This window comes from Patella vulgata, chromosome 3 (genome assembly GCF_932274485.2).
Source record: "Patella vulgata chromosome 3, xgPatVulg1.2, whole genome shotgun sequence".
Lineage (NCBI taxonomy): Eukaryota > Metazoa > Mollusca > Gastropoda > Patellidae > Patella > Patella vulgata.
In genome coordinates, this window is record NC_065881.2 from 50,901,642 (window position 1) to 50,924,405 (window position 22,764).

Sequence of the window (22,764 nt, forward strand, 5' to 3'; positions counted from 1 at the left end):
CCTGTAGAGTGTCCACAAATTGTGTACGGACGTCCGAACGGACGGACAGACAGGAGCAACGTCATAATACATCCACATCAAAATGTGAGAAACTTCCAATCAATAGAATTTAGAAGCAGGTAATGCAAACCAATTACAGACGGTTTGATGGGATCAATTTTGACTAAAAGTCAAAATGGTGCATTTGATATTCAGTTAAGTTGATGTGCAATAAATAATATAATACAATATCAAACCAGCGGCTGCCAGGCAGGATACGCCCACATTTTCGAGAGATGGATAGAGAACAAGCTAACAAGAAAGTGATTTTTCCTAGAATCAAGGGCCATAATTCAGGAAATTACAATTCGATATGCGCATATATCGAAAGGAACTGAACGAACGGTAGCCATTTTGTCTGTCAATTTTGGGCCGATTTTCACGAAAGTCAGTTTCAGTCGTCCCTAGGGTGTAACGGTGATATAATAATACGGTTTTTTAAATCGGATAAAAATTATAAACTCTATAGGGTCCACAAGCTAAAAACGTGATTTTTCGTACAATCAGGGGCCATAATTCAGGAAATTACGGTCCGATATGCGCGAATATCGACAGGAACCGAGATCTTTGGGTTATAGACTTACATTTCAAGTTTCAACAAAATCGGATAACAATTGTGACTTCTATAGGGTCCACAACCTTGATATACCATTTTCTTACGCTATTTGAGAACGAACGGCGGCCATTTTGTCTGTCAATTTTGGGCCGCTTTTCACGAAATTCAAATTCAGTTGTCCCTAGGGTGTAATGGTTAAATATAATAATTTTTTTAAATCGGATAAAAATTATGACTTCTATAGGGTCCACAAGCTAAAAACGTGATTTTTCGTACAATCAGGGGTCATAATTCAGGAAGTTACAGTCCGATATGCACGAATATCGAAAGGAACCAAGATCTTTGGGTTATAAACTTACATTTCAAGTTTCAACAAAATCGGATAAAAATTGTGACCCCTATAGGGTCCACAACCTTGATATACCATATTCTTACGCTATTTGGGAACGAATGGCGGCCATTTTGTCTGTCAATTTTGGGCCGATTTTCACGAAATTCAGTTTCAGTCGTCCCTAGGGTGTAACGGTGATATAATAATACGGTTTTTTAAATCGGATAAAAATTATAAACTCTATAGGGTCCACAAGCTAAAAACGTGATTTTTCTTACAATCAGGGGCCATAATTCAGGAAATTACGGTCCGATATGCACGAATATCGAAAGGAACCAAGATCTTTGGGTTATAAACTTACATTTCAAGTTTCAACAAAATCGGATAAAAATTGTGACCCCTATAGGGTCCACAACCTTGATATACCATATTCTTACGCTATTTGGGAACGAATGGCGGCCATTTTGTCTGTCAATTTTGGGCCGATTTTCACGAAATTTGAACACAGTCATCCTTAGGGTGTAACGGTGATATAATAGAACGTTTTTTTTAAATCGAATAAAAAAATTAAAAATTATGACTTCTATAGGGTCCACAAGCTAAAAACGTGATTTTTCGTACAATCAGGGGCCATAATTCAGGAAGTTACTGTCCGATATGCGCAAATATCGAAAGGAATTGAGATCTTTGGGTTATAAACTTACATTTCAAGTTTCAACAAAATCGGATAAAAATTGTGACCTCTATAGGGTCCACAAGCTAAAAACGTGATAATCCATGAAGTTTCGATCCGATACGTGCCAATATCGAAAGCAGCCGAGATCTTTTGGGGATAAACCTATATTTCAAGTTTCGTCGAAATTGGATAAGAATTGTGACCTGTAGAGAGTCCACAAACAATTGTGGACGGACGGACGGACGGACAGGGGCGACGGCATAATACGTCCACATGAAAATGTGGGCGTATAAAAACCATCGTTTTATCTAACATTTTGTTAGTAAAAATACTAACTTGGATAAAACAATGTTTTTTTTTTATATTGTATTCTGTTAATTATAGTATATTCACATGAAAATGTGGGCGTATAATGAAAATAAGACAACCTGTCTGCGATGTCACCTTCGGTGGAAGTGGACTTAAACATTAAGTACAACAACAACATATTAAGTTACTCAGCAAGGCGTAGTGAGGGAATCACTAAGTGAGACCTTGTGCCACCAAGGGCCATGAGAGGAGGAATGGTCAGTCACAAATCTACTGATAAATTGATTCTTGGATATTGTGTACTGTGCCTATCTCTCCTTACGAACCATTGTCCTTAGAGTGTTATATCGTAGTTATCATGTGCCTGTATGTAAATGAATATATATGAAGTATGAAGAGTACAGAATTCAACCATGAGTTAAATGTTGTTCTTTCATTGTACACAGTCTATAAGAATCACCCTGAATGTAGTATAGGCTGTGTATGTATCCCCCATTATCAATAATAATATGGGCACATTTGATTTAATTCTCGTTTTACTAAGTATTACTTCAGAATGATACCAAATACAAGGCTAGTTTCTAGATCAGGAGTGATATTTTCAAAATGGCTAATTTATTCTGTGATAACTATTCATCCATCAAAAGGTTTATTGAAATATACGTACTTAAGTTATATTTATTGCACGGCCGAAGGCCAAGGGGTTAAACCTGTTAACGAATGAAGCGTGCTATAAATGACTTGTAACATTGACAACTGTTCAACATGCTTATTGTTACTGCACAGAAAACCCACCCCCACTTCTCTATATGATTTCTTCTAAAACTAGTGTAAACCAGCAAAAGTGTGCAACAACATTGAACATGTCTAGTTATTGCATGGTTAAGCTCCACCCAATCTACTAGAGGGAAAAGAATCCGCTTATTCAACAAAAAGAACAAAGGAAGATTTCCCATCCATGTTACAAAACTGAGTTAGAACATGTGACAATTCATGATTCCTTCTGGCCAAATGAACCATTCAAGAAACCTAAGATGGATGACGGACAAGAGATACAGGTGAGAGAATGTACGTCGACATATAATGTAGGTATATAAAAAAGGAATGAGAAATTTGCATATATGTTTGCAACTTACTGGGTGGTGGCAAGGGTCCCTGACCAGGAAGTAATGGTGTTTTTGCTTTAGGCCGTGATGATCTATCTTCTGGTTCTGGTATTTTAGGTGGCTGTCGTCTACCTGGTGGTTTTGTTGGTCCCTCTGTGGGTTCTGGAATGGAATTGTATGCCACACTAAATATGTATTAATCAACTTAATTTCATAATGATGAAAACATAATTTTCAAAGTAACATCAACCGTTTCTAAAACGAAAAAAGAATGAACGAACCAAATGACAAAACTATTAATTGTACCAGAGAAATAAGGAGAATCTATTTGGCATATAATAAATAAGCTAAAAGTTTGACCAAGTATTAGCTTACTGCTTCTTGACAAGTGGTGGTGGCTCAGTGAGCATAGGCGTACAGACCCGATGACAGTTAGGGGGGCAGAACCCGAAATGCCCGAAAAAATTTCGGGTTTACAGAGAGCGCCAGTCTTCCTTGATAGGCGAAGAGAGCGGAGCTTACCTTGCCCCCCACCCCCAATCCTCACCCCCCCTCCTCAACCCCATCAAAAGAAAATTTTGGAATATTTGACGGCTGCAAACACATTTTCCTGCTATTTCAGCACGTGAACAAAGTAACTTCAAAGTGGTCTAATATAGTCTTATTAAGGTGGCTGACTCGAATTCCAATCAATCGTTTACAGTCCACGAAAACGGGACCGTTGGGAGAAAATTTTGAAATTTTAACTGCCGCAAACGCGTTTTCCTGCTATTCCAGCCTGTGAATACAGCATCTTCAATTTGGTCCAATATAGCCTACCTGGCTGACCGGAGTTCCAAACGACCAATCAATCGTCGCTGAGTTCGGGGTTATACCACCGCAAATGCGCTTACTGCTATTCTAGCTCGTGTAAACTCCAAAAGTATCCAATGGTTTTGTAACCAAAATCCCACCCTGAATCCCAACCATCAAATCAGACTGTTGCAGCTGCATTCACAAATAATAATCGATGCCCGAAAAATGTCGTGCAAATTAGAGTGGCTCCAGACAATATGTTTTAATCCATAGTCAACTCAGTACAAATTCGTGGTATTCAATTAAAAGAAAAGTAAAATTAGTGTTATATTAGGGCTTGATAACAGTAAGGGAAGCAAAACTAAAAATGCCTGAAAAAATTTCGGGTTTACAGACAGCGGTGCCAGTTTTCTTCGAGAGGTGAAAAAGTGGAACTGACCTTGTATGGACCCCCCAAGAAAATTTTGGAATATTTGACAGCCGCAAATGCGTTTTCCTGCTATTCCAGCCCGTAAAATTAGTGTTTTATTAGATTTTGGGCACTTTATTTTGCCAAGTAGATTTTTTTTCACTTTACCAGTCTGCCCGAAAAGTCAGCTTGCCCGAAAGTTAGGGAGGCAGCTGCCCCCTCCTGCCCCCCTGGCTCGTACGCCTATGTCAGTGAGTAAGATGCTGGTTCGCTATCTTGGATGTCTCAGGTTCGCTCCTTGTGTTGGCCAAGAAAGTTCCTTAGGATTTTTTAGCTGTCTAGTCATTCTGATGATATCAAAAACTGAGGTTCTGTGTACACATTGGCATGCACGTAAAAGAACCCTTGACAGTTGGAATTCGATACAAGAGTAAACTGTAGCACAGCTGTATGGACAAAATTTTCTGCATAGCGTATGGCCGTATGCCTGTCTTCATTAGCCCAGTCGGTGCAGAAAAGTAGGACGTAAAACACCATTTCATTTTTTGCTTCTTGACAATATGTGCGCAGCTCTAGCAAAATGTTACACGTGTCACAGGCACCTTCCTATATGGCTTGAAACATAAACAGCATCTTGTCAGGCACTCACCAACAACAATGTCAACTGAACAAATCCCCACATAACAAATTTCAAACAATTTATTTTGAATTCTGCACTAATAAAAAGTTTTAAAAGTAAAAATGAGAAGATGAAAATAGCTCATTAAAATTTAAGATTAAACAATTTTGGATTTCATTTCACAAATTGAAAAAATTCTGTTGAGAACTCTGCTCTGTACAAAACACATCCAGAATTTACCATCTGAAATCTTTATTTGTTTCTGCCATACACCCTAAAGAACAACCTCACCAATCTTGATATTAGCTCTGCATTTTCAAATCGAAAAAATTTGAATCTTAATAGGATTCTTCGTTATGATTAAATGAACAATCCCTGCACACTTGAAAACAATCCAAAGACAGAAAACTAATGCTTGATGACGGACTGAATATACGTCCACATAAAGAACTTGTCCTGTATTGCACTACCAAGCCTTAAAAATTAAAATAAAAACGGAAAGATAAATCAGCAAACACATTCGCTGACCCTGAAAAAAATATAATAAGACTTCCAGTAGGTAGAGTGTTCATAAGAAAAATTAGACGGAACAAATGACAATCAACTTTGACGAGAAATTTGTCTGTATCAAATGAGTTCAAATTGAAAATAATTCTTGTACTAATTTTAGGTTTGTAGCATTTTTCTACAATAATATCAAAGCTAAATATTTATGTTAACATCTTGAGATAATTGCATAGGTCTCATGATACATACCAATTTAAAGATTTTTTTTGAAAAAAAAAGTTTAAATCCATGCTCAGTTGTATTTGGATTTTTGGGACCATATATATATATATGATACTCCTTTTATTGAGAGCAAGTCAGATATACAGATACATGCTTTCTACATGATCATACTTTTTACCTAAACATGCTTTTAGTTCTAAATTTCCTAATAATAATTATAGTGTGAACCATGTTATTTATAAAAATCAAATATATGGCATTACCCTATTCCTCCATTTCATATAATACTCTTCTTTCTACATGTCCCTTGCTCTGCACATGATTGGCAGATCAACAAGAGGGGACTAAATCAAAGCAATGTCTAAAGCTAAATACAAAACAAAATTTGAACATGATATTCACATTTATTCGAGTCACCTTATTTCCAAAATGGGTTTCTGATGTTTTCTCTCAACAACTAATTAATTGAAACGGATTTAATTTTCACAGATTTGAAAACTAGCGACAAAATTGATAGTAGCAAATAATATTGACCTACACCTACCTGCTTGTGTTCCTTAAAATTAAAGCAACTTTACAGATATAATTATAATTCACTAAAATAAGAAATGGCTAATCTTATCCTCTTCAGAACAAGGGAATGTAGAATGTGGTCATGCCTATATTTTCTATAACAAAAAATCCCTACCCAGCTTAACTTTTTGTACCGGATCTAAATAATCATCATCAGCATTTGTATCTGGATCAAAAATAAAAAGAAATCATTTAGGCTGTTTTCTTCTTAGTGTACAATTTAAATTATGAATATTTATTTTAAATAAATTTCATATCTTGGCTCTTTTTTTAAAACGATCATATGCCTACCGAAATTAGTTGCAGGTAATCACTGACATCAGTTTACTAAATGGTTGAGCTATCTAATTTAAAGCTGCTGATGGTAGTTTGATGGATTTTTATTGTGAAATTTGAATCTCGCAACATTCTTCATCCTATGCATTCAATGTGAACAAGTCAGTGCCGCCGATAAGTGTTGGATAAATTCTTTTGATGGATCCCTTTTTATTTCAATTGAATACAAGCCTAGAGATTATCCACCATTGATATCTTGGTATTGCTTTCATAAAGATGCATTATGTAAGATTTAGATAAAGAGCTGAACAGTTCTCCATATAATGTTTAAAAATAGATAATGAAGAAGAAATATATTGATATTTTTAGTCAAATTACATTATTCTGAGTGAAGTTTTGATTTTGATTTTCATAGCTACCATTGTTATGATAATAAACAAAATCTTGATTATCTATTTTTATTTTAAATTATTAAATGGCAATCATACTTCAATCCATTAAAAATCATGACCATCTGATGGCCTAGTTAGCTGATTATATGGCTTGTCATGTGAATAAATGTCTAATTAAGAACTAGATGTTTGAAAAATGAATGACAATCAATGACTTCAAAGTCATCTATAATAATAAGGTGAATTTTTTCGACGTGTATGAAGAATTAAACATTACAAAACATTTTGATACAGTAACATTTTGTACTCTCGACATTACGGCATCCACAAATATATGTCTCAATGTTATTATCGAATCTGAACAGTTGTTAAGTAAGTCTGAACCAGGGTTTGTGTAGAGTCTGAATAGGTTGCAGGAATGAAACGTTGTGCTACCGAATTAAAGAAAAAAATCCTTAAAAGGAGAAATCTTCAGAGTCCGAATTATTCACAAAATGAGAGTATCAGATATGATTTTCTACATGACTGTGTGAATTATAGAAAATTGCATAAAACTTTTGTTTATACACTCAATCATCTGAACTAATCAAATTCTTTCTCATATTAGTCCTAACCATATTCTCTTTCACAGTAAAACTAATAATATTATGTCTCTAGAATTACTATTAATCGCGTCAGTTTCATTTCTGCAGCATTCTGCAATTGTTCTTGTAGATTTTAGAGAATGGAGATCAGCTTATAATAAAGGTGCCTCCAGCATATATCTTTTGTAGATTTGGAAATTAAGCGTAGTAACTTACCAAATGGAAAACATTCAAATTAATAGGTTTCTTCTTTACAATAAGATAAACAACCTATTTTGAATGTCAGAAAGGTACTGACACTTCTTAAGGGGCGGCAAATTATCTAAATGCATACCAGGAATATTCAAATATTTATGGACTAGCCTCCTTGGAGGCTAAGATAGCAAATCACAGACCTTCACTTCCCTTAAGTCTATGTACACCAATTCATATTTCAGCAAATAGCGAGGGTAGAATTATGATTTTTCCAATTATGATTTTTTTTTATCCAATGGAGAGTCGAAGGGGAAATAAACATAAAATTGTTACATATAAGTTCACTTAATAAATAGTTATTTGGATAAAGTGCTAAAAGTATAAAAATTGTATTTTAAAATCATAAAATATCAACTGAGCACAGGCACCGAACAAGGCAGTTACAGTATGCAAATTGGGTGGGGGGGAGTGGGGACGTCACTAAAACTTTTGCCCTGTGGAAGCTTGTTAGGGCCCTGGTCTACACATTAAAATGGGGCATATAAAAATAAATAGAATTATTTGATTAAATATAGGCATAAGTAAATGGTTTGTATTAATGGTTTCAAATTTTATTTTTGCAAATATTTTTCAAGCCATCATCAATGATTCTTAGGTTGGGGTCTGTGATATGCCTGTGAATTTCTAGACCTGCTAATCGCTAATTACCCAAATCTACAAAAAATAGACACTTATGTATGGACAAAAAACATCAAACATCAAAATAAAAAATGACATCATGATTATCACACCTTCATCTGTAGTGTCTGCCCGTGATGGCGACTTGCCACGATTTGCTTGGAATTCTAAAAGTGCCACTTTTAATGATGATAATGAAAAGTTACCACTCCCAGGAAGATTTTCTGCTGTATCATTATTTTCTTCATGAACGTTGTAGTGGCCTTCCTGTCAAACAATTTTAGTTAATGAACACAGCAAAAATAATTGAGATTATGTTTTTCAACAATTAATAATTTCAGGTGAAAAGTAATCATATTTAAAGAATTTCTTAATTTTCAACTTTTTAATTGAGGTACAACCTAGAAAACTCTCCAGTGATGTACAGAGGTTTGGTGATACCTCCTTTAATTGTATGCCCCCAAGACTCAAGTATAGTGCCTAGTACTCAGAAAGGTGGGAAAGGAAGACATTTTAAATCTGTAAAAATCTAGAACAAGCCAACAGTGAGGTTGATGTCCCCCGCCGATATCCAAAATAAATAGATGAAACATATACTAAATAACTCCACATTTATCTTTTTGATAAGTATCAAGCAATCAAACTGATTATGGAATCTTAGTCTGAGCAGAAAATGTTTGCGATTGAACTCAGTCATGGTTGATCACGCTCCATCAGTTAGAATCAAAGTTATCTTGTCCCAAAGCATTGACCAATGAAATTTCTTAGCTGTGTATAGCTTTAGCAGAAAATGTTAATCATTGAAATCAGTCAAGAAATTCACCTAATGAACATCTACAGCAAGTTTAAACATTCTACCGCAATTAAAATCAGTGTTGTTATTTTTTAAAAGTCTTGACCAATCAAATTGCTTATCACTATTTAGCCTAAACAGAAAATTCTCATCAAACTTAGTCAAGGTGTTGGTTTAATGAATTTATACTCTGAGTTTCATCACTCGCATCCAATTAGATCCACAAGTTCCAAAGTCTCAACCAATCAAATTAGTGGAAAATATGCATAATTGAACACTGTCTAGGCATTCACCTAATAAACACCTACACGAAGTTTGAACGTCCTACCTCAATTAGAAAGAGAGCTATTGTCTTCGAAAGTCTTGACCAATCAGATTGTAGAGTGTCCACAAACAAATGTGAACGGACACACGGACCCATGGATGCACAGACGCACGGACTAGACGGCAATATACGTCCACATGAAAATGTGGGCGTATAAAAATACACAACGTTTCACCATTCAATTACAATCAAAGTTATCAAGATCCAAAGTCTCAACCAATCAAATTACTTATTGCTCTGCTTACCCTGAGCAGCAAATGCTCATAATCGAACTTAGTCAAGGCATTGATATAATGAAACTATGCACCAAGTTTCATCACTTAATTAGAACCAAAGTTACCATGTCCAAAGCAATAAAATTGCATATCTCTGCTTAGCCTAAGCCGAAAATTTTTATCTTCGAACTCCATCTAGGCATTCACCAAATAAACACCTACACTAAGTTTGAACATTAGGAGAGTTATTGTGTCCCCGAAGGTGTGACAGACAGATGGACCGACCCATTTTAATAGTCCCCTGCTTTCTTTAACTGGTGGGGGAACAATAAATTTTTTATTCCAATTGATTATGGCAGCTTGTATACCAAAGTTAACAGCAATAATTTTAAATTTAAAAAAATGAAACTTTAATTTCATTGTTTGATTGGATACCCCTCTCTCTGCACGCCACTGTTTTTCTCTCTCATTTTCAACCAACATAGCAAGGCAATGACTTATTATACTATTCTAATGATTTGCAAACAAGAAGATATTTAAGACCTACGAAAGGTTTCAGCATGATTAAGAAAGAAAGAGTTCGAGTTGAAATATCAAAGGGAGTCTGATTGAACCACTGGCAAAGATCACAGATTATTATGTTGGGTAGAATTCATAGGCGTACATGCTAGATTACAGTTAGGGGGGGCAGAATCCAAAATGCCTGAATAATTTTTATGTTGCAGACGGCAACGCCGATCTTCTGCTACAGGAGCTTATCCTGTAGGACCCCCCCTCCCCCCAACACGAAAATTTTGGAAAATAAGACGGCCGCAAATGCATTTTCCTGCTATTCCAGCCACTGAATATACAGCAACTTCAAAGTGGTCTAATATAGCCTAATTAAGATGACTGACTCGAATTCCAATCAACAAATCAAACGTTTACAGTCCATGCAGATGAGACCGTTGTGAGAAATTTTTGAAAATTTAAATGCTGCAAATGCGTTTTCCTTCTATTTCAGTCTGTGAATACAGCAACTTCAATGTGGTCAAATATAGCCTACCTTTGGTGGCTGACCTTAACCCCCAACAAACCCTATCAATCGTCGCGTGGTATGATAGCCTCGCCCTCCCGGAGAAAATTTTGAAAATTTAACTACCGAAAATGTGTTTTTCTGCTTCTCTAGCCCGTGAGTTAAGCAAAGTTCCCTAGTGGTTTTGTAACCGAAATCCCACTCTATGCCGACCTGAATTCCAACCATCCAATCAGACTGTTGCAGCTGCATTCACAAATTATAATCGATGCCTGAAAAATGTCGCACAAAGAAGAATGCCTCCAGACAAAATGTTTTAATAGAATTCACAAATACCATCCCAAGTAGTTGGAGGAAGAATCTTTGAATACATGTACAAAAGATTTATCTTACATAATATGCATGCTTTCCGAAGGGTGCAGTTTAAATATGAACAAGCCCACAGATATTGGCAGTTTTACCCCAAATATATTGGCATATATACTTGTTAGCTATGTGTATTTTACTACTATTGATAGGGTTGATGAATATATGGAAATTTATACATTATTGCATGCACTTTTATCAACACATTTACCATTGGTGCTCATATTATTATATACTGCAGGCCACAAGTGATTAAAGACATATCGGATAAACTTAAAAGCGGGAAAATGCTGTATTATTAAACTCACATTTATTGATGGTGGCATATCCTGATGGACATCTAGAAATAATGAATTGTTTCAATGACATTTAGTAATTGAATTCAAATACACAATTCTATGGAATATACAATTTACTATTTATTACGGGGCGAAGTTTCAACTAGGATTCACTATATGGATCGATGTTTCAACTAGGATTCACAATATGAAGTGATTTCTCAACTAAGCTATCCATTGCATGATAAAAACTGGTGAATCTTAGTAATGAATAATAATTGTATTCAACAGAAGTGTGTCTTGTATGTAGAAATAATGAACAGGGTGGATCCAGGAATTTTTGCAGGAGGTGTTTGCCTTAGACAATGTATCTCTGGGTCTTGAAAATTTTTGAGAAATACATGGTCTCTATCATCATTTTATATACATATAGACACTGAGCTTTTTTAAGAGAGAAATCCAACACCCTGTTTGATGTCAATTTTTATTATGAATTAATAGGATGACATTGTGATTCAGTTTCAATGATGCAAAGCATTCATTGTGATATCACATATGCCTATATCATTATCTTGCATCCAACCATATGATAAAACACACACGACCGTGACCCTATCCACATTAAAAGTGTTTTACAAATTTTTATGTTAGCTGAGCACCCCCCACCCCTCTCTGGATCTGCCCCTGATGAAGTAATGATTGATAGAAAATCCTATAATGGGGCCATACTATATACCGGAAAACACCGGAAAACAATCGGAAAACACCGGAAAACAACCGGAAAACACCATTTTATACTGAATACCGGAAAACACCGGAAAAACACTAAATACTGGAAAACACCCTAAATAGGTAACCCGGAGCCTGGTCCTCTGTGTGCGGTTTTGGACCAAGTGAGCGCTGATGAAGGAAGGTAATTACAATGTTCGTTTTACAAATAGCCCCCCCCCCCCAAAAAAAAAATTCCGATTTTTTTTCTCCAAAATTTTGTTGATGCCTATTATGTTTTGAATGTTTTAAAAGACGCAACCAGTCTACCTCCATCATTGACCATATTTTATTTTGTACTTTAATTTTAGTTTTCAGTAAATTTCAGTAGTTTTCAGTAAATTTCAGTAGATTTCAGTATTTCAGTAGATTAAACACAGCCCTCTGAGGCTGAGGGCCCCGTTATATGCCGGTTGCGCCGGTCTCCTGATTCTTACTAGTAAAGATGGCATCAGGGTTGTACGAATTAGTGGAAGGCACGATTAGGCCAACTCCTCCCTAGGTAACAAAAAATCGCATCATAAAACAGCAAGTATCATCAAAAGCGAGTTAATAAATCTCTGAATAGTTTGAGTTGAAGTTCCAGGTTTAACCGCTATGTGACCTAATCACCAAACGAAATGGATGCCACGCAATTCTCGGACAGGCTGTAATCTGAAAAGTGGCTATCCTTTCCAAGAGCTATCCATCCCGTTGGAAGGGCTAAAAATCTACTTGTTTCTGAGCTTACTTTCATTCCAGGGTCAAATATAATCACTTGAACCATAATAATATTCAACATATTCCCTCATATTCCGAGGGCCACACACAGGATTTTTTTCTAGATTACTTTTCGAGCTTTTTTCCCCAACTCGTTGACCAGTTTCCCTTGAGAAAACCCCAACTTTCGCCCAATTGTCCATGAGAAAACTACATATTCTATCTTACTGCATTGACGGGAAGTGGTAAGCTGGACGTCTGTGAAAAGGGTTGATCGATAAATTTTCAAGGCAGCAATTGTTGTTTTTGTTTGTGAAATAGAGGACGCTAGCCGATGAGGCTACTTTCCCCCAGAGGACCTCAGGCAACCAATTTGTTTTATGTACTACTATCGTAATAAAACATTACTACGTTAACCACTTCCTGGTGGCTGAAGACTTACACCGAATGCGTATTCGGAAAAAAAATGTCCCCGAGAAAATGTTTTTTCTGACAATCGATATTCGAGATGTCTTCTGTTGCACAAATTATGCTGCACTGTGTAAGAACTTGCATCCTTTGATCTGAAGATTGTAGATGGAAAAGTATCATTTTCACTATTTCAAAGTAAACCTGCATTTTCGTATATCATCCCGTAATTTGTGATTAATGACAATGACTGTGGAAATAATATGGGTTGAGGAACGGAAGATCTATGTTCTTCACGTGACTGGACAATTCCACCCTGACGATGATCCCTCCCGGAGCGGCGCGGCGCGCTCTCTAAAAAAAATCTCGGGCACAGTTTACTCTTCTAAGTTTTCCGGTAGCTATTTAGTAATGCGGAGTTTGGTCCTCGTGTGTGGTTTTGGACCAGGTGAGCGCTGATGAAATAAGTTCATTAACATACAAGCGAGCGATCGCCTACGGTCAAAGACAAATTTCTTTTCAGATTTTTTTTTAACAATTTCTTCTCCCAAATTTCTCTCAAAAAAAAATTCAATTTTTTTTTTCCAGTATTTTTCTCTGTAAAATTATTTTCTACGGAATGTATTTTGTAAAACCAATTTTTCGGAAAAATTCAATTTTTTTTTTTTTGTGCCAGAAAATTTTTTTTGTCAAAAAAATTTTGGAGAAAAAAAAATTGGAATTTTTTTTTTTTTTTGAGGGGGGGGGGGGGGGCTATTCTCCCGTAAAAAGGCAAAACCTAGTAACTCACTTTTTTTTTTATCAAAATTGAGTTAAGACCAAATTTGTAGTTACTAGGGTATGTGCTTCCTGTTGTACTAGATATTCCAATCTTTTGATTTTGTAAGCAATTACACCCATGACACAACCTAGCAACTTCCTTCATTTGCCTAGTATACCACAGTAAAACCTAGTAACTCTATAGTCAAATCAATGGATGAGCTGGGGTTTAATATTCATTCATTACGTTTTCCTTTGTTTTCTCAAAATATGAAAAAAGTGAGTTACTAGGTTTTGCCTTTTTACGGGAGTATTTGTAAAACGAACATCGTAATGACCTTGACCTTCCTTCATCGGCGCTCACTTGGTCCAAAACCGCACAGAGAGGACCAGGCTCCGGGTTACCTATTAAAGGTGTTTTCCGGTATTTAGGATGTTTTCCGGTATTTAGTGTTTTTCCGGTGTTTTCCGGTATTCAGTATAAAATGGTGTTTTCCGGTATATAGTATTGCCGCTATAATGTTGATCTATCAGAAAAGAAGATCTATGCCTAATTTACTAGTTGAACTCTGATCTCCCTGATTTTTAACAATGTCTTTATTTGAATGATCCTTAGCCCAATTCCAAATACTTTTATAAAGAAGCTTCTACTCCCTTTATAATTAAAATCTTCCATTTGGCACATTGTATGACGTATGCCTGTCTTCATTAACCCAGTTGGAGCAGAACAGTAGGACGTTAAACCACATTTCATTTCATTTCATTTTTCTGATCTGCACCAAGGTGAACCATGCAGCAAAATCCTGATGAACTTTCTCTGCCAACCCTGGGATCAAACATGGGACCGCCATGTTAGCGAGCCAGCGTTTTACTCACCGAGACACTGTGGCTCCCACATATTTTTTAACCAGTAATCAGAAAATTATGTTTTCACAACTTCATATATCCTTATACTAGATATTATCAGAATTTTATACATATTACAGCTTACCAGTATTTACTGGTGTTAAAAAATTGATGTAAATTGACAGTTATATTAGATTATGCTTGGATTTTCAATATGCTGATCATATTATTCAAATTTGATTGCAATTGTGAAAGTATGAAGACTATTTAAGATGCCATATGAGGCCATAGTGAATTGTACAATCAGGCTAACCGTGAAACCAGTATATCCTTGTTTCCAATCATAGAAAAATATATGTATATCTTTATCTTAGATGATCGAAAATTGCTGATTTCGACAGAATAAATCTTGTGGGTACTTGTGGCTGTCCGTTCCAAATGCAAAATGAATTAATGTTGCGCCTTTAAATATCGGAAGTTACAAACATTAAATCCCTATAACTGTAGGCATTTGGACGGATGCCTTTTTAATATGGTCAAGACATGCTGCTTCAATACAAGGGTTGGGCGGATATACAGATTTGATTTAAAAGACCATAAGATCCTACTTCTAGTTCTTGGGTTGTAAGTGTTCAGCCATGCATTTTCATAAACCAGATATTGCTAAGGTATAAACCATCCGGCGATGTTATGACTACAATAACATGACTTTCTGCCTTAAACAATAGTGTAATTCAGCTTTGTTGTATAATATGACGGGGCTATACTTGGAAACATGTCACAGGAACTGGGAAGATAATACTGCCCTATCCCCTTAAGTCTACTTCGATCCTTTATAAACCATCCATATACAAGTAATAAATATTTTCATCTGTGTACGAGTCATTTTCAATCAGTCACAAATCATAGTCTAACAATCTAGCAAAAGACTAACAAATAATTCTATCATGTTCTGCCCATCATTTGTACCTTACTTTGCAATTAGGCAGTAACCTCTGTTAATGTTAAAAAATTTTCTGTAGAGGCCTACTTTAAAATCTATCTGAAACAGTTGGTAGCTATATAGATCAGTACTGAATTAAATTTTGTTTTTTCTGATGGTTTTTTAATTATTTCAAACGGAACAAATTAACAATTGCAACACATCTCAAATGTCAACAGGAAATAAACTAAAGAACTTAAATAGGCTAAAACTATTTGTTAAGGCCAGCTCAATTTTCGTCAAGGTCGCTACGACACATGATTGTTGTGTTGGCCAGATTGTAGCTTAGGGTTAGGGTAAGCATTGCGGCTATGTCCAGGGTGAGGGTTAAGGTTGGGATCAGTTCTAGCCCTGTTTACATCTCGTGACCTTTGACTAAACTTGAAGTTGACCTTATCAAATAGATCTAACCAACATGAATATTATTGAATAAAATGCCTTTAAGTTTCAGTTTCAATCTCCATATGTCCTCAACTGGCATGGATATAGGAGACTAATCATTTAATTATCCTTCCCAGAATCGGAAGGTATAAATAGTTTATCATTGCAACAAAATTGGTTATTAAACAGATTAGAACCAAAGTTATTGTGTTCCAAAGTCTCAACCAATCAAATTGCTTATCTCTGCTTAGCCTTAGTGGAAACTGCGCATGAACGAACTATGTCAAGACATTCACGTAATAGATGCCTACACCAATTTTGAACATTCTACCTCAATTAGAAGGAGAGTTATTGTGTTTCAAAGTCTCGACCAATCAGATTAAAGTCTATACTTGGCTAAGCAGAAAATACTTAGCATCGAACCTTGTTGAAGTATTGATGTAATAAAACTGTACACAAAGTTTCACATATATCACTCAATTAGTAACAGAGTTGTCAAGCTCCAAAGTCTCGACCAATCAAATTGCTTATCGCTTTGCTTACCTTGAGCTGAAAATGCTCTCATAATCAACCTTAGTCAAGGTATTGATGTGATAAAACTATACACCAAGTTTCATCACTCTCACTTAATTAGAACCAAAGTTATCGTGTCCCAAAGCATCAACCAATGAAATTGCTTATCTCTGCTTACCCTAAGCAGAAAATGTTCATCTTTGAACTCCATCAAGGCATTTACCCATCAATACCTACACCAAGTTGAACATTCTACCTCAATTTTAAGGAGAGTTATTGTGTTCCAAAGTCTCAACCCATTAAATTGCTTATTGCTCTGCTTACCCTAAGCAGAAAATCCTCATTATCAAACTTAGTCAAGGTATCGATGTATTGAAACTATACACCAAATTTCATCACTCTCACTTAATTAGAACTCAAGTTATCGTATCCCAAAGCATCAACCAATCAAATTGAATATCTCTGCTTACCTAAAGCTGAAAATGCTCATCTTCGAACTCTATCAAGGCATTGACCTAATAAACACCTACACCAAGTTTGGACATTCTAGTTCAATTAGAAGGGAAGTTATTGTGTCCCAAAAAGTGTGACGGACAGACAGACAGACAGACGATTCTTCGAAATGCAGGGGACGATAAAATTGAAATTTATGTCATTCTATCGGGGATTCAGATTCTGATACCTTTACGGTACATGAAAATAACAACAAGACTATTTTACACGCAAAACATAAATTTATAGAAAATTAGCTGTCCTTGGATGAGATTCGACGCATAAATACTGAAAATATATTGTGCAATACGGTGTGCAAATAGACTAAAGTCTCCCCCCCAAAATATGATCTTAGTAAATTGACTCAAAACTGGGCTTATGTATAGTATAAAGACGAATGTTTTAAGTTGTTTGTATATTGTAATTATATTGGTAATTATTTTTAATAGGCCTGCCTGAGAAATAAAAATGTTACATGTTGCTTTTTTTTTATCACACATTTTTGGCAGATAAAATATTCCAGTTGGCGAAAAAAAAAATTAAACATTTTTGTACATGAAAATTATCATCCATTTTGGAGGAAAAAAAATTGAAAGCCAGTGTGAGCCCTTTTTCTATACCTATCAACAGCCTGTGAAACAGCCTTACTATTATTATCGATAGTGAAATAAACAACTCAGAAATTGAATGTTTTTAATTTGATTGTATTACAGATAGAAATGGGTTATACTTTAGTATTTACATGTAGTTTCTTCCTGGAATTCTGTTTCAATCCACCAAAATTTTGCATTGGAGATGAATTGATATGTTTTTATTCAAAAAATTACCTTGAGCTTGATATTTTGTAAAGGCCTCTATAATGTGCATTAGAGAAGATTTGAGTTTTCGTTAAAACCGTAATGCATATTGGAGACCTGGAGATCATATAGTATCAACTTGTAATTACTCGTCCAGATTTACCTCAGAGATGTATTCTTTTAAAATAATGGTTCTCCATAATTTGCAAAGGAGTTGATTTGCTATAAATTTTGATATTGTTCCTCCAGATTTACCAGGAGGATGAACTTTTGTTTAGAATGTTTGCCAAAATTTACCCACAGAAACATTTTTTCAGATATTTGTTCTCCATAATTTGCAATGGCAATTACTGGAGATGACAAAACTGGAGACAATTTTTACTTTTGGGTGTCCTGACAGTAATTATGTGATTTCTGTGCGCTGTGCTTTGTATTGTGCACACTTAATTATTAACATTAATACATATTTCGTAGCTTCAGATAATTAGTTTCTCAGAACTAATCATATTTTTAATCACTTAAAATTAAGTATTTTGGACTTATTATTTGCTGTTTTTGCCATATCTGTATGGCAATGCACACTTAACAAATTATAGATTGATACTTTACTTTTTGTTAATCTTTCTGTGACAATAAATAGATTTATTTGGAATAGACATTATACAAACATAGCATTGTAAAGCAATTAATATACACCCATCAGCAGCTTTTTTAATGGAAGCAAGAGTGGCATTATTGACGTAATCTAAAAAAAGCAATAACCACTTTTCAGAAATCACTGAGTGCTTACAAAAATTTTGGTCACAAGGGCAATGACTCCATATAATTCATCCGGATGTCATGAAAATCAATCTGAATACTTTTTTTTCAAAAACTCTCGTCTGTACGTAGCCTGTTTACAAGGTTTGGGACAGTAACTTAGCTAAACCTGTGAATTTTGTAGGGTTGCTTCTTGTGACTAACCAAACAATCTCACAAAGTTTATAAAAAAACCTCTCAAAATCCTAGACTTAAAAAGAATTATGGATGGACAGATAGGGGTGAAAACAATATACTCCCACACTGAAAAGGATAATGCATCTTTAAAAAGCTTATCTATAATGTACTCTAATAAGCACTAACTTGGGCTTCTAAAACTACATTAATAATCTAAATCTACATTAATAATCTAAATCTACATATTAATAATCTAAATCTACATATTAATAATCTAAATCTACATTAATAATCTTGTAGATTTAACATACTAACCTATATAGTTTTCATCATCTTCTGAAGAACTTGCTGCATTGTTTTCCCCATTATCTTCATCAACCTATAATCAAATTTCAAAATAACTGAGATATTACCGAGTAGAATTAATTTTCTTTTTACAGTGTATAAACGACAATACATAGATAAATTATTTGATACATTTTCAACCATACAAAAGTGTTAAAAACTATTCTAAAATGCCAGTTCTTGCTGTTAAAAAATTTAGCTTGATTTTTTAGATAAAATGACACGACTGTGGTCATATTGCTGTCACTCTCTCTACCCATACACAATTTATAGTTAAAAAACTAGAAATTACAAGTACGACAGGATGAATAGTATCTTACCTCATCAAAATCATCTCCCCAACTATAAATAGAATCATCATCTGAATCATCATTATACTGTTCTAAAACAATGGAAAAAAAACCACAATAAATAACATAAGAAGACTGCACAACAAAACAGATAGCTGTCAGTATTTCTGATTTTATCTTTAGATTTATCATCCACTCGACACAATTTTTTTTTTCTCTTATCTAGTGATAGTCAATTCCTTTTATAAATTGTCAGATATCCTCTCACAGTCTCATATAACAACTTTTGTTCTTGGAAGGAATTATCAGTGAGCAGAAATTCACCCTGTATCTGTTATCGCTTGTTACTTCAGTCAGTTTTATAGCAGGATAACTCCATATTCCTGAAGCAATGGCGGATTAGCTCTAATCAAACGAAATACTGCAATATGGGATAACTCATGTTATCCTTTTGCTTTCGTCACTTCCATTTCTTCAAATCTTCGATACGCATCTATCGTAGCAATGATCTCTGTGTTAAAATTATATTTGTAACTTGTTTAACCAGTTCTATCACATATGTGATAATGGCTGACATCAATATTGTCCTTTAAAGAAACTAATATACTAAACAGTAAAAAAAAACATCAGTACGATTTCAAAATCAGAGAGGCACTTTAATCAAATCATTCTAGAAAATGACTTACTAAATGAATCAAAGCAATTTTTGGTGAACAGTATGTTGAGACATTAGTGATTAATTCATCACAGTTCCAAGACATTACAAGAAGGTTTTAGTCTGTACACAGTCTATACATTAGTATCTGGTGTGTCCACTGCAAGTGTCAATAACAGCAGCGCAGCATCTGTACATGGAGTGGACCAGATAATTGATGAACGCCATTGGCACCTGGAACCACACTCTCGTAAAAGCCTGGCGCAATCCATCGGCTGTGTTTGGTCTCGGTACGATGTTATTAAGTCTCCTCTGAATTTCATCCCAAAGACTAAGGGCTGGCCAGTGCATAACGTTGACACCGTTCTGCTGTAGAAAGTCCTGAGTAACTCTGGTGGTGTGGGCACGGGCGTTGTCATGCTGGAAGACATTGTTGGGGTCTGAGAGCTTGATCGATGTAGCGCACTGCTGTGATGCCGCCTCCTCTCCCTGGACCAAGATTTTGGAACATCACAGGACCCACTCTCTGGTTCAGGCTGATTCCACCCCAAACCATTATGCTTGGACATCCCTATGAGTCTTGTTCCATGATACATTGGTCAGAATAACACTGGCCCTGTCGACGCCATGTTCTGGTCCTGCCATCTGCAGTTGATACGCAATACCGACTCTCTTCTATGAATAGAACAGTTCTCCATTGCATGTCTCACCAGTTCTTGTGTTATTAGGTAAAGTTGGAGATGTGGTCACAAATATACAATAAAAACATTTGACAAGTTTTATGCAATGTGTCTATTCAGAGTTTCTATTGCTGCTTAGTATATACAACTGTTACAAATATCTATCAGTGCTTCAGATCAAACATACATTATGCAAGAGCAAAATCTGATTATTGCAAGTCTTAATTTAGGCGTCAGATGTTATAGAAATTATAAATTAGATCTTTATTTAAACAACAAGCCCAAAATCAACTCTGTAGACCCACGGATGGCTCGGCTACAGCTCGGATTTAAATAGGATTTCACTCATTGATAAATTGAAATATGGCGCACCCTGATGAGAATACGTCAGTTAGATCGAGGCTAAATGATAGAGTGTACTTAGCGAGGCCGCTGTAGAGCGTTTCCGCATGCCATTGAAAACTTTACTTGATAATCGAGATATGTAGGTGGAGTTAACGCCTGTCAATCAAACGATCGACCAAGGTGATGGCACATTTCACTACCATTTCTAGGCAAATATTACAACGATGATAACTATGTTCAGAATAAAGTAATTTGACTGAAATTTTCAATATATTCTTCTTTCATCATCTACTTTTGAACTGTTATAGCAAGAATGGCCAACTCTCTATAAAAATCTCCCATAATGTATCTTTAAGTGTTTTTAGGAATTGTTTGTAAAAACTAAAGGATATTCAATGACTTTATATGGAAACAAAACTGTAATCCAAGGCTGAAGTACTGGTATATGGGTGAGATATCACCCCCTTTTCATCCACGGCACACATCTCAATCCACTTATATATCTGAGTTACACTGAAAGGTATCTTGGAAGTTGTGTGACCTCAGGGTACAACTAGAAATAAAAATCTCAACTTACTTTTGTTTGTTGCAGTTGGAGGAGGAGCTGTTGCAATCCAGTTTCTAAAACATATAATTGAAACTGTAGTGAGAAATGCCAAATAAACTTCTTGAAGTTATGGACCCAATCTGATTAAAATACAGATCAATATTTCGTTCCATTTTTTTATACTTTCGATGGCCTACACTGCAATAAGATCTGACCAGTTGTACTGGGAGGTCGCGTGAGGGGTTATACAAGCGACTTTTGACCCTATGACATCAGACATTGATTAATCAATCAGCGTTGACATTTCTAGGGGTTTACCCACAGTTCCGTGCAGTGCACGCAAAGAACTCGCCATAACAGATCGTTTCATTGGCTAATTCCTCACATGAACTAGAATGCCTGTTATATAACAACTCTTCCAGATCCTAGTGTTGTGAAAACAAGTAAAACGAAATTTTGAACTATAAAATTAAAAAACGAAACGAAATAGAATCTGTTTAATCAGATTGTTATGGACATAACACTTGAAGATGTTAATACTTAAAGATTCTCAATCTCTGATTTATTTCAAAATAAAATGTTGAATTGGGATGATCTGATGTGCAATTTCCATTTCTGAAGCAACAAACATTAAAGTTTTTATTTTGGTTTATTATGAATGAAATGGGTTTAACAGTTAACTTTAACTTTCTACTTTTCTGCATCAACTGGGAAAATGAAATATAGTCTCCTACGAGGGAAATTTTGCAACAACAACGCCCAATGGCCTAATCTTATATTAAATTCCAACTGTCAGGGGTCTTTTTCGTGCATGCCAGCATGTACAAGAGTCCTTGGCTTTTCGTCTAATCTCAAATAAAGAAGCTGTCCTTGCCAGGCCCTCCGTCCTGCACCACTGACAAGGAGGAACCACACTGGAAAATCCTGGTAAATTGAACCCTGAACCTCCTGGTAAGCGAGCCAGCACCTTACTCCCTAAGCCACCCAGTTCCCTTTGTCTAAAGAAGTATGGCATGTAAACAGATAATATCCCCTCTGCCAAAAACATGCCAATACTTCAAA

The 22,764-nt window shown here is 35.5% G+C and overlaps 1 protein-coding gene across 8 annotated transcripts in view; it reads right to left on the reverse strand.

Annotated features, from left to right (window-relative positions):
• Positions 1-22,764, reverse strand: part of LOC126815557 (uncharacterized) — a 51,508-nt gene that overhangs the window by 18,315 nt on the left and 10,429 nt on the right. For 3 of the 8 annotated variants that reach the window (XM_050541264.2, XM_050541260.2, XM_050541262.2), the window contains exons 5-11: positions 21,733-21,776; positions 19,506-19,567; positions 19,156-19,219; positions 11,290-11,321; positions 8,381-8,534; positions 6,258-6,308; positions 3,048-3,179 (exon numbers count right to left, since the gene is read on the reverse strand). In XM_050541264.2, coding sequence (XP_050397221.2) covers positions 3,048-3,179; positions 6,258-6,308; positions 8,381-8,534; positions 11,290-11,321; positions 19,156-19,219; positions 19,506-19,567; positions 21,733-21,776 — 539 coding nt within the window. Of the gene's footprint in view, positions 1-3,047; positions 3,180-4,906; positions 5,316-6,257; positions 6,309-8,082; positions 8,304-8,380; positions 8,535-11,289; positions 11,322-19,155; positions 19,220-19,505; positions 19,568-21,732; positions 21,777-22,764 lie in introns of those variants that run through there. The other 5 variants (XM_050541266.2, XM_050541261.2, XR_008787458.1 and 2 more) reach the window with 5 other exon arrangements.